Source organism: Spermophilus citellus, assembly GCF_964194105.1.
Source record: "Spermophilus citellus genome assembly, chromosome: 11".
In the NCBI taxonomy this organism is placed as follows: domain Eukaryota; kingdom Metazoa; phylum Chordata; class Mammalia; order Rodentia; family Sciuridae; genus Spermophilus; species Spermophilus citellus.
In genome coordinates, this window is record NC_138192.1 from 106,587,843 (window position 1) to 106,602,150 (window position 14,308).

Here is a 14,308-nt window from a genome sequence, read left to right on the forward strand (position 1 = left end):
ACCAATAAGCCACTGTTCATGTTTGCCCAGTGATTAGAGGAAGAGGTGAGATTGTTGCTTTTCATCTCTCTCCTGTGGCCTCTCCAAATTAATCCCACCATCAAGATTCCCATGCCCCAAAAGTGGACTTGGGGAGAAGAAATTAAGACTCTGAAGCTGACAAAGAAAGTAGAGGAAGCTCCCTCCAGATACATGTTCCACATGTCAGAATCTGTGGGGAGAGAGGAGCCAAGGCACTTGGGGAACCATTTTAGAAAGACGAGAAGAGCAGGGAGCAGAGGTGGCTACTTTAGCTCAGGCAAAAACAAATAAATACAATAATAAGAGGTAGTGTCAAAGCTTTGAAAGGAATTTTTTCATTTGAGAGAGATTATGAATAATGAAACGCAAACACTAGTTAATATGTCTGTTAGCTGGTTGATGTTGCCTTCCAGAAAATGAGTAATATGTTGAAAGAGGAGCCGCTTTTCAAGTCCCCCCCACCTTGACTGTCCTTGGGGTGAGCTCTGTGTGTACCCCGTATTCCTTCACCAAACAAACACTGGGGATTCGATGCAAGATGCAAAGCCACGTTTACTCCAAGGCCACAAACTTTCTAAGCCTCTGCCGAGTCCTTCACAAATGAACCTGACAACATTGAAATTTCTAAGGAGATTTACTCCAGCTGTAGCAAATCCCTAATAATAAAAAATTTCCCCAAATGAGTCAGTCACACGGGAGGTAAATGAGACATTCTGTATGAAGTCAGCATGTCATTTGGAATGTGCCCTTAATATAAGAGGCACAGTCAGAAGACCACGTGGTAAGTGGGGCTTGTCCATAGGGCAATAGCAGGACACTGTGGGGAGACCGGAGGTCTGGGCCAAATCCTAACTCCCTTAAGCAAACCTGATGGGAAAATCTAGTTTCTCTAAGAAGTTCGAGGAGGCGCTGATAATTTGCTTCACAAAAGGATTCAGCAGAGGGATCCTTTAATAGGCTCTTTTATAAAAAATGCATCCCCGGGCTAGGGTTGTAGCTCAGTAGTAAAGCACTCGCCTAGCACGTGTGAGGCACTGGTTCGACCCTCAGCACCACATAAAAATAAATAAAATAAAGGTATTGTGTCCTTCTACAACTTAAAAAAAAATGCATACCTTTCACTATACATGTATGAGGATAGATAAGGATGTATTTGCTGCTAGCCACATTACAAGAAAGCATTCAGGGCAATATATCCCTTGGGTAAATTGGGGCAAGCTTTCAGTGACGGCATTTGGGGGGTAGTCCTGCCTCCTGGCTGATTCTGTTAATCCACTGAGAGACTCCATGGGTGATTAGGCAGCCAGATACAAGCTCCCACTTCTCATAACAAGCCAGAGGGATGGCTGGGCCTCTCTTTGTCCTTCCTGGAGAAACTGGCAATGCTAAGAGTATTCAAAATCTTCTAAAAATATTTATTGAATGTGGGCCATGTCCCCAACCCTATTCTGATATCCCATGTTTCATTCACGGATGATGATGGTGATGATGATGGTGATGATGATGATGATGATGATGATGATGAATTTACTTTTTTCTGCCACATCTTAAGAACTTATTTTTCTCAGCTCTTGTAAAAAAAAATTTAATGGAAGTAGCTGTGTGTGTGTGTGTGTATGTGTGTGTGGTTTTGGCTTGTTATAGAAATGCAGGCTTTATGATAAACAATTCAGATAATGCAAAAGAATAAAGTAAAGATGACCAATTATCCCACCATCCATATATCTCATCCCTGTTAATATTTTAGTATATACTCTTTCAGATGTTTTCTGCATGTTTACATAAGGAAATACATGTGTATATTTAAAAAACATTTAAGATCTTTTTTGAGTGATCATGAACATTTTTCCATAAAAACAAAAACCCTAGACCTGCAGCACTATATACTATAACAGCAGAATATTTCATCTTATAAATATAACAGAATTGATTCACTTACCCTGCATGGTTGGACTTTCCAACATGATACTATTTATAAACAAAGTATCTTCTCACTTTTCATATGCTTTTTTTTTAAGTACGCACAAAGATGCATGTACATCTTTGCATAATTGATTATTAGGAAAAAATTCTAGCAAAGGAATTGCTGGACCAAGGGCTATGTACATATTATCTTTTGTAACATTTTGTCAAAAATGCCTTCCAAAATGTTTAAACAGATTTATATCCCTGCTTATGCTGTCCCTCTACTCATTTGCTCTCTCTTAGGGCCAGCCACTTCTGCTCCATGGCTTGATCACCTTGCCACTGAAATGGGTGTGAGAATACAATAACCACAATTTTCTTTCTTAAGCTCACACTGTGTGCCATGCAATGTAGCACTTTTTATAGGTTAGAATTGGTCATTTAAATCTTACAACAACCCTAGGAGGAAGATACTAAAATCTCTATTTTACTCTTATCATCCCAGAAAGGTTCAGTCACTTGCCTGAGGGTACCCAGCTTAAAAAAAAATAATGTAGTCAAGCTGGAAACTGAATCCAACTCTGTCCACTCCCAGGACTGAGACTTGTGCCCAGGGCCCTGCACACCCTCCTCCCAGCAAGCTCAGGGAGTAAAGGCTAATGAACACAGGTGGCAGCTCCTCAGTCTTTGTGCAGGCTGCTGGGCCCTCACATGCTCAGTGCAGGATGACTGTTCTGCAGTGCTTATCTCAGTGTAGAAAGAGCTAGGAGGGGTTTTTCCAGAAGGTCTGCTGGGGAGTTCCCCTGAGAAGGCACTCTGTCTCTTCACTTCTCTGTTGGAAGTGAGAAAGCCTGTTTTCAAAGTCAGCACCATCTCCTACACTGAAATCCCAGTTCTCAACAGCTCCCCCACCCCAGGGGCCTCCTCAGCCTGCCCTTCTCCCCAGAGCTTCTGGGGAAATTGCCCTCTCCACGTCTCCAGACTCAACCCGCTTCCGCCATTCTTCTGGCTCTAAGAGCCGAGCCCTCTGGGGTCGAAGAATGAACAACTCCTGCTCCACTCCTTATTCTTCCTTCACAGGCCTATTTATTTGGAAGTGACTGAGCCATCTGAAATATGGCTCCCGGGAGTTTCCTCCGGCTTCTCCAGCACACATCAGCCACTTCTGCAGGCAGCCAGCTCCCCAGACCCCGAGTGTGACAGGAGCAGGGAGGCACATCCCAGGGAGGGCCGCATCTGTAGCCCCTCTCTTTACACACCAGGAAGAGATTTCTTATGTGTTGCTGGAACAGGCTGATGCAAAATAAATAGAGGGAAGGAGGGAAAGGAAGATGGATGGTTTTTAGGAAATAATAGTTCAGTGGTCAGCAGAAGAAGGGAGCCAGTGGTGTGTGTGTGGGGGGGAGTTTCCCACCTTAGCAGTGGTGATGAAGGTATTCACGGGAAGCCTAGAAAGGAACACAGGGCTCAGAGCACATGAGCGGTTGAAAATGCATGTCTGGGGGCTGGGGCTGGGGCTGGGGCTGGGGCTCAGGCTCAGCAGTTGTGCACTTGCCTGGCATGTGTGAGACACTGGGCTCCATTCTCAGCACCACATGTACATACATAAATAAAATAAAGGTCTATCAACAACTAAAAATAAATAAAAGAAAATGCATGGCGGTTAAGATAAAGCGGGACAGTATTTGTGCATCAGCCCGTGAACATGGATGTCTGAGGTGTCTCCCCTACTGAGGCTGGTTTGACTCCAAAAGCTGTGGAGAGCTCATTTTAGGAGGCGACCTGCTCTGCCTGTTGCTGAGACGGATGGTTGTGTGCTCCTAGGTGCTGGGTCCCCAGGGATTCACCCCTTTAGAGAAAGTTTTTATTGCCAATATGATGCTGATCCTTTCTAAAAACGTGTTGTTGACTAGACACTGCTGATGGGAACCTCACAGAGTCATCTTGGGGAGGCAGGTGACCTGCAGATGAGGTGTCGTTGTCACTATCAATTAAAGACAAGAGAAGAGGAATGATCCAGGAGAAATTGAACCAGGGTGGGGTGGACACAGGAGAATATATATCTCTGAAACATCTCCAGATGGGACCCAGCCCCTCACTTGTATTTTTTCCACTCCATCTCCATCCTGACCTTCTCAAGTGGATGTTTTTCTTCTCATTTTGTGGATGGAGACATTGATGCTCAAAGGGGTTAAGTCACTTGCAATGACCCCAGAGCAAAGAAAGACAAAGATTCAGAGATCATAGTGGAAATAAAAATGGTGCTGCCGAAGGAAGAAAACAATGTTTGTTTTGAGATCTTTGAGAGAATGATTCTATTGCTCTATGTGAGCAAGAGATAAGCCTCCCATCCTCGCCCTTATTCACTGTGTGGCTTTAACAAAGCAGAGCAACTTCCTGTATCTGTGCGTGCCAGCCCACACAAGCAAGCCTAAGTGCCCTTTGTTGATCACTCTGAAACACCTGAATGGGGAGAGTTGGAGGGAGACTGGTCTTTCCCAGGCCCTCAGACTGAGCTTTTCTCATGTGCCCCTTTGTGCTATCCCCGCCTAGGTATGACTTCATTGAGATTCGGGATGGGGACAGTGAGTCTGCAGACCTCCTGGGCAAGCACTGTGGGAACATCGCCCCACCCACCATCATCTCCTCTGGCTCCATGCTCTACATCAAGTTCACCTCTGACTACGCCCGGCAGGGGGCAGGCTTCTCGCTGCGCTATGAGATCTTCAAAACAGGTCAGTATGGTTCCAGGAAGAGGCAAGAGGTGGGCACTTAGGAGGGGGATCCATTGTCCAGTGGTTGGAGATAGGTAAGGGGTCAAGGTTCATCCTGCTTGAGCACCATGACAGAGGCTCCCAGGTGAAAGGCCAGGTCAGGTTGACAACCAATTTGAGGCAGGAGGAGGCAGGCCAAGCACCCGCAGAGTGGGGGCTACCCAAGGAATAGAAAACACTTTTTGAAATAATCTGATTTTTGTAGTTTTAAAATCAAACTAATCTTCATGGGAAAAAGCAAAACTTGGTTGAACTTCCTCTCAATTACTTCACGGTTTAATGTTGCCTTCACTTGGGATTACTTGGGGCTGAAGGACATAATCTTTTCATTGTTTAGCATCTCTAAAGTTCTCACCACGAACCTCCAATTGGGGTCACACCAGAGCTTGGATTAGAATATGACTCCTAGAAATTCATCTTGGTGACCCACTTTACCACCTCTATCCAGTGATCCCCAACATCCCATATGCCAGGAAGCAGACTCCCTGAAAAGCAGTCAAAAAAGATAGCCCTATTACTTTTAGGCCTTAAAAATATAGGCCAGAGCTCATGTCAACCACTGGGGACAGCGGACTCCTACCCAGAGGGCGCTAACCCTAGCATCCACATGTACACTCTCCACATAGCGAGCCCTGGTCTCTGATGTCTCCTATGTATGGTGCTGAGTATCTCCCCTGCCCCTGCCTGCCCCCTACCTTAGGGGCTCCCGCTCCATCTTCAAGTGTCTCCCCTCTCCAGCAACCTAAGTTTTACAACTCGCGCATGGAGTCCAGTTCACGAGGAAGCCGTCAGCCCTGTCATCAAGAGGCCCAAGACCGGCGCCTGTTGAGTTCAGTGTGAGGGGAACTATTCATATATATTTTCTCTTTCATTAAACATTTCTTGCAAGGAAGTGGTAGCTGCTGAAAGCACTTTTTATATCCACTCTGTCTAAATATTTGTCAGATTTGTCTGCCTGAGACTGTGGAATCAAATGAAGGGGTGGGGTCAGCAGAACTGTGCAAGATTCACATCAGTGCCACATCAGTGCCACCAGCCTCTGCTAGAAGCAGTGGATAGAGAGAAGAGAGAAAAAAAAATCAAACATAGTTTTTGCCTTTGTGTAGCAGAGGACACAGGTGTACAAAACCTCAGCATGTAGAGATGCACAGTTGTTGAATATATAGGTAAATTGAAAGGAGAACTGTAATATGAGTAAGTTCTAAGTGAAGAAATAATTAACATCCTGTGGTTACGAAAGTGAGAGGAAAAATCAAGGAGCTCTCTGGAGTCTACCAGATAGCAAAGTCCCTTGTTCTAAAGCTGTCACTCAGCTCCCATGTACTGACCAGGAAAGGAAAACAACCTAAACAGGATCTTCCAAGGAGCTGGCTAAGGAAGTCAGAACAAAGATGAGCATAGCCATTAAAATCTCATCTCTGGTCTTATGCCTCCAAACTTGTATACTCCACAAGGCACAAGCTACCTTCTCCAGAAAGCCACAGCAAAAGGAAGTGTTAACTTTACCCATGATGCAAATTTTGAAAAGAGGGTATTAAAAGATAAAACCTACAAGAGGGTATCAAAATTCAGCACTGCTATTTCGATGACACACTGAAGTAGAATTGTGAAGGAGGCAGCAAGCCTTATGATCTGCCTAGAAACAATAGTGCCAGTCATGGGAAGAAACGTGGCCCAGGCATAGAGCAATGAGGCACCCTGTGGTAGGCCCTGGGACAGCCTCCAGAAGAGATGCCCTGTCGACAGCCATGCTTCTAAGAATGAGGAACAAGATGAGAGCCCTGTAGCCTCCTCAGGGTCACTCACACCTGCCATGGTGCCCATCTGCAAGAACAACTCTTGGCATGAAAATCAACATGTAAATATATGCAAAGTGCAAAATTCAAAACTGAGGCTTTCAGAAAAGTTCCCATTCTTCCAGGTGCCAAGTCTTCTACCCATATTTCCAGGGTTGCAGTCTGGAGAGAAGATACACAAAGTTGACGTCATCCCCAGAACATGAAAGAAAATGGGTGGACGTGCTGAAGAAATCCAAACAAACACAGCTATGTTTGCTAGTCGGATTCATAAAAAAGAAAGAAAGGGAAACTGTAAACACAGAAACGCAAATAGCCATACAGAGGGCTCTGGGTGCTTTTCTTTGAGGAGGCTGTGGGGCAGAATTACACTGAGAGACAGAAGCCCACACTGTGGGGACAGACAGGGGACATGTGGCTGGAGTGGAGGGTTCGTGTCTGTCCTATAGGGAGTATAAAAGATTCTTTATTACCAGACTCACTACCAACAAAAGAGGAGGCGAAAACAACTCACAAACTTAAAAGATCTCAAATCACCAAATCCCTAGCAGACTAGAGAAAGGAATTTTAAATAACTTAAAAAGTAACACTGGAGGTGCCGGGGTTGTGGCTCAGAGGTAGAGTGCTCGCCTAGCATGCATGAGGCACTGGGTTCCATCCTCAGCACCACATAAAAAAATAATAATAAACAAAGACTAAAATAAAAATATATTTTTTTAAAAAGTAACACTGGAAAAGGAATCAGTGGAAAATGTGGAGTTGGGGAGGGGATTAGATTTGGGGGTTTTGGTTTCTGATACTCCTATGATCTAAGTTCAAAACCCTGTTTTCTTTTGTTTTTTTCTGGTGCCCAGTGGCATCTCTGGGGTCATTCACAGCTAGAGGAAACCTGGAGTGATCACTACCCCACTCCTTGAGTTAAGAACCAGAATTCACCTTTTGTAGTCAAGCCAAGCTCAGCTGTGGATAAATTCATCAAGTTTTAAATATCTTCATATGTGCAGATTCTTCTTTCATTGGCAAAGTTGTAAAATTTACAGTGGAAAAACAGGGAATGGGCATATTTTATGCCAAAGTCTTCTTGTTATGAAACCATTCTCTGCAACCCAAATCTCCCAGCTTCTAAGGACAGTCTTAGCATTGAGTGGACTTGAATAGTTGTTGACTAAATTTTTTTAACTTTTTTTCCTTCTAACACATCATAGAAAAGGAACTTGGATTGGGCTGATTTTTGCAAGACTCAATTTTGTCTCCTTTTCAGGGATGTCTTCTTGACATTGGATACTCAGCTGCCTTTCTGATGATTCAACCATGGTGCAATTAGAGGCAAATCTATGATTTTAATAGACACGATTGATTTTTTTTTCTGCATAAAAAAGGATAAATCTCCATATAAGTCTTCCCAACCTGTTCAAAATAAGCCAGAAACCATAATACCCATTTCTAGCAATGTATCAGACATACACACTTCTTTTTTTTCTTTTTAGTCTTAGGTACCCAAGGTTGAAAAAATTCCTGAATGCAGGATCTCAGAACCAGGAATCATTTAGAATCTCACATTCTCCAGGCCTATCTTGAACTCTCTAGATGTGCATTGTGGAAGCACTTGTAGTCTCCCACTGGTGACAGGACAAAGAACATTCCACCATAAATTCCCCTGCCTTCTAGGGAAATGATAATGGAGCAAACTCTAAGGAGGACAATAAGGATAGCTTTTCTAACTCTCAAGCAAATTGTGAATGGAGAGGTACTTTCCACACTGTCATGTGTGAGGCTCCCCAAGTGGCCCACGTGAAGAAGGCTACATAGCTGCCATAAACCCTAACCTCTTCAAAATTCCTCTTGGCCCCCTGAAGACCTGCCAATTTGGCTTGGCTCTGCCAAATTGCATCATCCTGGGCCAGGAAGGAGACCCTTAGGAATTGGAGTTAAACAAAGCCGCAGGGAGGCCATCCCAGATGGTCCTCTAGGCCCAGCTGCCCACTCTCAGCCCTGGGCCTGCCCTACCATGAGCATGCCTCTGAATGATGGAGTACAGAGCATCTGAGATGTGGCATCATGAAGGTTAGCTCTTGCCTCCTGTGTCCCCAGTTCCGATGCTACTCAGGCCTACCATGGAGCACTGAGCACCAGGAGAAGGGAGTCGGTAATGGACAGTTAGGTGGGGGAGATTGGAATTTCCAGTCTGGTCTGACCTAAAGAAAGTCATAAGGACCCCCTCCCCCACTAGTTGCATGGCACCTTTTCCAAGTTAGGCATTTGCAGCTTTCCAGAAAGCCATCATCAATAAAGAGGTACCTGCTACAGGAGCTGTAGATAAAGACATCGCTGCAGGCTAAGATCAGCGTATTGACATCACATAGTTATATTTCGGTGTGATCCCCAGAGGACACTTCCTGCCAGTAAACACCTGGTTTATTGAGTATTTCTCTGTGTGTTTTTTTTTTCCTTCATGCTTAGAGTGTCTATTATCCTCCTCATAAATCCTACTTCCTTTTCTTATTTTAAAATCCAAATGTGTTGTATGAAATCCATTTTAATTTTCCAGCATTTCTATCCATAGTAGCTGGTACCAGTTCTTGCTCTGTGTCTATCCGTGGATCCATGGTCCAAGTCTCCATGCTCCCAGGCTCCATCCATGGTTCTGCCCTGGCAGACGGTGGCTGGTGAAAACACAACCAGGGCTGTTTAAATATGACTCCACCTAGAGGCATCAGGAGATGCAGTCGCTGTATTCTTCTTAAGGGCTCCTGCTGCCCTGGGAGCTTGCCACTGCCTGCGAATGTGTGCCGCATGTAATCAGGATGCCTCCCTGCGTCCCCAGAAAGCAGACACAAGCATGGAGGAGAGAAACAAGGCCATCCCCACCACAGAGGAACCAGAAGCCTTCCAAATGTCAATACACTGCTGCATTTTTCCAAACTTGCTGCTGGAGCAGCCTTTAACATCCCCAACACCCCGCTGTGATCCACCGGCTAAAAACACCGATTGTTAATTGTCTGACCACTACAGAGCAGCTCGTTTTAATATAGTCATGACATGAATGAGACCCAGGCTCCCCTTTGCCCCTCCCCTGAGGCACCTTGGATCTTGGAGGGAGAAGGGGCACTTAGTTGGCTGTGGTACAATAGGGGCTAGTGTTGAGGTCAGCAATAAATAAGGGGTGACATTGTTTTCCCTAGTGGCAACCAGCAAGCCTTCCTTAAGGATTGAAATAACTTACATTTCTGGAGTGAGCAGCTGAGTAATTGAGAAAGAAGACTCTGTTCCTCTTTTCAAGAGAATCCCTCTCTCTCTCTCTCTCTCTCTCTCTCTCTCTCTCTCTCTCTCTCACACACACACACACACACACACACACACACACACACTTCTCTCCCCAAACCCTCAATTGCTGCTCTTACTCTAATATACAGAGCAAGTTGGCTGCACCTCCCTAATTTCTGTCCTAAAGAGGCTCTGGCTCCAGGCCTTGAAATGTGGATGGATAGAGTATGTTTCTCCAAGGGCTATTTGAGTAGGAAGAAAAACCTCACCTCGTGAGTAGGTGAATTGGGGTCCAAACATTTAAATAACTCCTGTGACAGAGGCAGCAAAGAAAGCCTTCTTCTTCTTAATGCTCCAAATTTTCTTTGACACACAGGCTCTGAAGATTGTTCAAAAAACTTCACCAGCCCTAATGGGACCATCGAATCTCCTGGCTTTCCTGAGAAGTACCCACACAACTTGGACTGCACCTTTACCATCCTGGCCAAACCCAAGATGGAGATCATCCTGCAGTTCCTGACCTTTGACCTGGAGCATGACCCTTTGCAGGTGGGAGAGGGAGACTGCAAGTATGACTGGCTGGACATCTGGGACGGCATTCCCCACGGTGAGTGACATCACTGCCACAGGGCACTACTCTGTCACTGGGTCTTTGCCTCTGGATTGCTCTAGTAATGATAAAAGGAGAAAACAAAGACTTCAGGGCTCCTTCGAGTTCTTTGTGACCCATTTCTTGGCTTCCCCTTCACCAAGGATGGTTTTAATAAAATTACAGACAGGTGGTCTACTTTCTCTGGAGGTGTAGACATTTTCTTTGAAAGAGGGTAGGAGGTTGAGTGAGTACTTGGGAGAGGATGGCAAAACCTATAGGTGAGATCATTTTCCACACCTAGTTGTCAGGATAGGAAGTGACTCAACAGCCAAACCCTGGGACCAAATAGAACTCTGGATCCAGACTGACTGTGCTTGTATCCTGGTTCTGTGCAACCTTGGCACATTGCTTCACCTATCTGTGTTTTAGCTATGTAAGTTAGCTGCTGTCATCATCGTTATTACTACTATAATTTTATTATTACTAAATAATCGTAGATGTTGGAAAGGTGCATCACTCAAAGCCAAGAGGAATCTGTCTGCCCCAAGTGAAGGCCAACATAGAGTCAGTACTTTTGTAATTATTCTAAGGATTTTCCATTATAAGGGATACTTGATGACTAAGCAAGAGCAATTTTAATTCTTGGGAAAAGCATAAAATCTAGTTGGGAAGCTAGTTGGGTTGGAGTCTCTGCTCTATTTCCCAGCAGTGTGAACAAGGAATCATTACATGACCTCTGAAACTCAATTTCTCCTTCTGCAGAGCAGGCATTGTAATGATACCTTTCTGGCCCATCTCTGGGGCTGTAGGAACAGAATGAAGCCATCTCACTGAAAGTCCTTTTTAGCATGTAGGAAAACTATTAGACATTGCTCTTGAAACACCTCTTTGGTTCTTATGCCAAGGGATACAAAGTGATGCTGGATGAAATGGCATGTGGCAGTGGGAAGGGGAATGTGTGGGAAATCAAGTTTGATATTCTCATCTCCTCTGACCTCTTTTTGTCTTGTGTGTCCAGTTGGCCCCCTGATTGGCAAGTACTGTGGGACCAAAACACCTTCCGAACTCCGCTCATCAACAGGGATCTTATCCCTGACCTTTCACACGGACATGGCGGTGGCCAAGGATGGCTTCTCTGCACGATACTACCTGGTTCACCAGGAGCCACTAGAGAGTGAGTTGGACAGTTGAGAACTTCTGTGTGTCCTTGCATCAGGGCTAAAAGGGGGGACAGGTGAAGGAACTGACCTCTGAGAGAGAAGGAAATAGGAACTCCGCAGGATTTTCTGTGGCATCTGAGTTCAAGGAATGGGAACCACATCCCCATGTCAGGCAGATGCATGAGCAAAGAGCCAATGTCAAAGCTGGGTGCCATGGTGCACACGTGTAATCCCAGCAGTTCAGGAGGCTGAGGCTGGAGGATCACAAGTTCAAAGCCAGCCTCAGCAAAAATGAGGTACTAAGCAACTCAGTGAGACCCTGTCTCTAAATAAAATACAAAATAGGGCTGGGGATGTGGCTCAGGGGTCTAATGCTCCTGAGTTCAATCCCCAGTACCACTCCCCCCTCAAAAAGAGCTAATGCCCATCTGGGTGCCAGTTTCTTTAAAGAAAAAAAATGTGCTTACCAAGAATTACTCTTAGGGAAAGTTGTAGGACCCTCTCAAGCCTCAGTTCCCTCATCTGAGTGAAAAGGATTGCTAGGATAATCTACATAGGGTCTAACATTTTTTAGTCTGGAACCATTTTCTTTCCACCCAAAGCCTCGAGGCCATTGTCACCAAACTGAGCTATTTTAAACCTCTTTTTGCATATATGTTTTTCACCACTAAACATCTCTGTCCCTGAGAAGATATTCCCTGGCTAGATGACAAAACTGCTTGAACTTGCACTTCACACTTCCAAGAAATATAGTTTTTAGAGCTTGTGCTATATGCCAGGCACTGCGCAAAGCATTGGAAACCATTGCTCTAACCCAGGTCTCCTGGGATTGGCTGGACCCCTCCCCCCCAACTTGGATTCCAACAAGGAGTGTCCAGGCCATCAGCATCCAGCCCTGGCTCCATCTTCAAATCAGCTGTTCTTGGCCATGTGCTTCAGTGTGTGGCCATTTCCACTTAGAAAACCACACAATCTCTTTAAGGAAGAAAGAAGCACTTTAAGGATGATGAGAGCTACCACAGTGTGGACAGCTCACCACCTATGCAGCTGGGGACACTGTAGTATGGCTTGCAGAAAAGTCACTGGGTTGGGCTCTGGCTTTTTTGCTTTTGTTCTTTCATCAAAGAGTTTGTAAAGACTTCAGGACAAAGAAACAGTATGGCCAATTATAACAGGTCCTGCAAATGGCTAGTCCAGCCACAGAGCTAAAGAACAGGTTTGATACCTGAAAATGATTTCTTGTACTTATCAAATATATGCATACACAAATATTGGTCAGTGTCCAAAGCATCCAGGGGAAGGACAACAATGTAATTGATGGCACAAGGCCAGAGAAAGTGACTCTTGGGTCTATTTGCCCAGATAGGTGGTGCCTGGAATGTAGTGTGACATGCATGTGCTCCTGGAGCAGGGTCCCACAGACCCATATTTATGCTTTGCAAAATCTGTCTGTAAGCCAGAACTCGTGAGAGAGTTGAGTGAGAGAGAAAGATGCAAAAGTGCCTCCTGGGTGTTTATTAATAAAGCAGGCTTCCCACGATGGATTGGCCCACCCAAATTGCCAGAAGTCTATCTCACATTTACCTGGATTGCAATATTGGTGCATCTGGCATCTGAGACCATCCGTAGCCCGCAGCAGTAACAGTTCTTCTGTTTTAGAGTATATTTTTAATTTGTATGATGATTCTTATTTATCCATACCCTAATTTCTTTTAGGTCCAATTTAGTTTCTTTCAGACCCAGAGGGTCTGTGAAGCTCTGTATCTTGGTGTAGTTGTTTTTAAAATGGGAGTTTTTAATTAGAGTCTTTAAGTTGATCCTTTATCAAAACCTGCAACAACTTGTCCCTAGAAAGGAGCAGTGTATTTGGCCCCCCAGGGCTTTGAGCTTGGGATGCTTAACTCTGCTCTTGACCATCTCCACTCCCCAGACTTTCAGTGCAATGTTCCTCTGGGAATGGAGTCTGGCCGGATTGCTAATGAACAGATCAGTGCCTCGTCCACCTACTCTGATGGGAGGTGGACCCCTCAACAAAGCCGACTCCATGGTGATGACAATGGCTGGACCCCCAACTTGGATTCCAACAAGGAGTATCTCCAGGTACTTACTCAGATACCAGTGGACATACAATGTGTTGTTTGTCTTGGTAGGGCAGTGGGGTGGCCCCTCGGCTACAGTGAGCAAAGGACATGAAGAAAATACAGCCTACTTGATAACAACATTCATCCGTTCATCCAAACCAGGCACAGAAAGCGCGGCAGGCACTATGCTATGTGCTGGGATAAATTGATGAGTAAAAGGGACCCTGTCCTTGCTCTTGTGGAGATTAATGGGTCTGGGAGAAGTTGTTTGACCAGTATGCTGATTGCCCTGTGGGGTTTGCAGTATCCAATGAACATTCTAGAAATGGTTCCAGATCTTCCTCATTCTTGGCACAATGGGTATCAGAGACTGGGGTGGGGGGTGGGCACTTCCCTAAGGGCAGGTTTGTTGGGTGCTAACTGAATATGACAACTTCTCCTGATCTTTGCTGTTTGGCAGGAACCCTGCCAGGAAGGTTTTACACATAGCTATCAGAAGAACACATGGGGAAATGTCACGATGGGGAAGGAAATTCAAGTTGCCCAGATGCTCTGCAGCGTCTTTTCAGACTATTGTTTGCCTTCTTTCTGAACAAGTCTTGCAGCTCATGTTGAGTGATCCTCCTGCTCTGCAGACTGGTCCAGTTCTTATCCTCTGGGAAGAAGTAAACAGGGGAAGAGCAAGCTGCTAGTTCTATACCAGAGCAGTGTCTGC

At 45.1% G+C, this 14,308-nt stretch overlaps 1 protein-coding gene across 4 annotated transcripts in view; it reads left to right on the forward strand.

The window, feature by feature from the left end:
* The window catches only part of NRP2 (neuropilin 2), a 115,378-nt gene that overhangs the window by 30,457 nt on the left and 70,613 nt on the right, over positions 1 to 14,308 (forward strand). For all 4 annotated transcript variants that reach the window (XM_081260940.1, XM_081260943.1, XM_081260941.1 and 1 more), the window contains exons 3-6: positions 4,480 to 4,661; positions 10,137 to 10,367; positions 11,371 to 11,526; positions 13,443 to 13,612. In XM_081260940.1, coding sequence (XP_081117066.1) covers positions 4,480 to 4,661; positions 10,137 to 10,367; positions 11,371 to 11,526; positions 13,443 to 13,612 — 739 coding nt within the window. The remainder of the gene's footprint in view (positions 1 to 4,479; positions 4,662 to 10,136; positions 10,368 to 11,370; positions 11,527 to 13,442; positions 13,613 to 14,308) is intronic.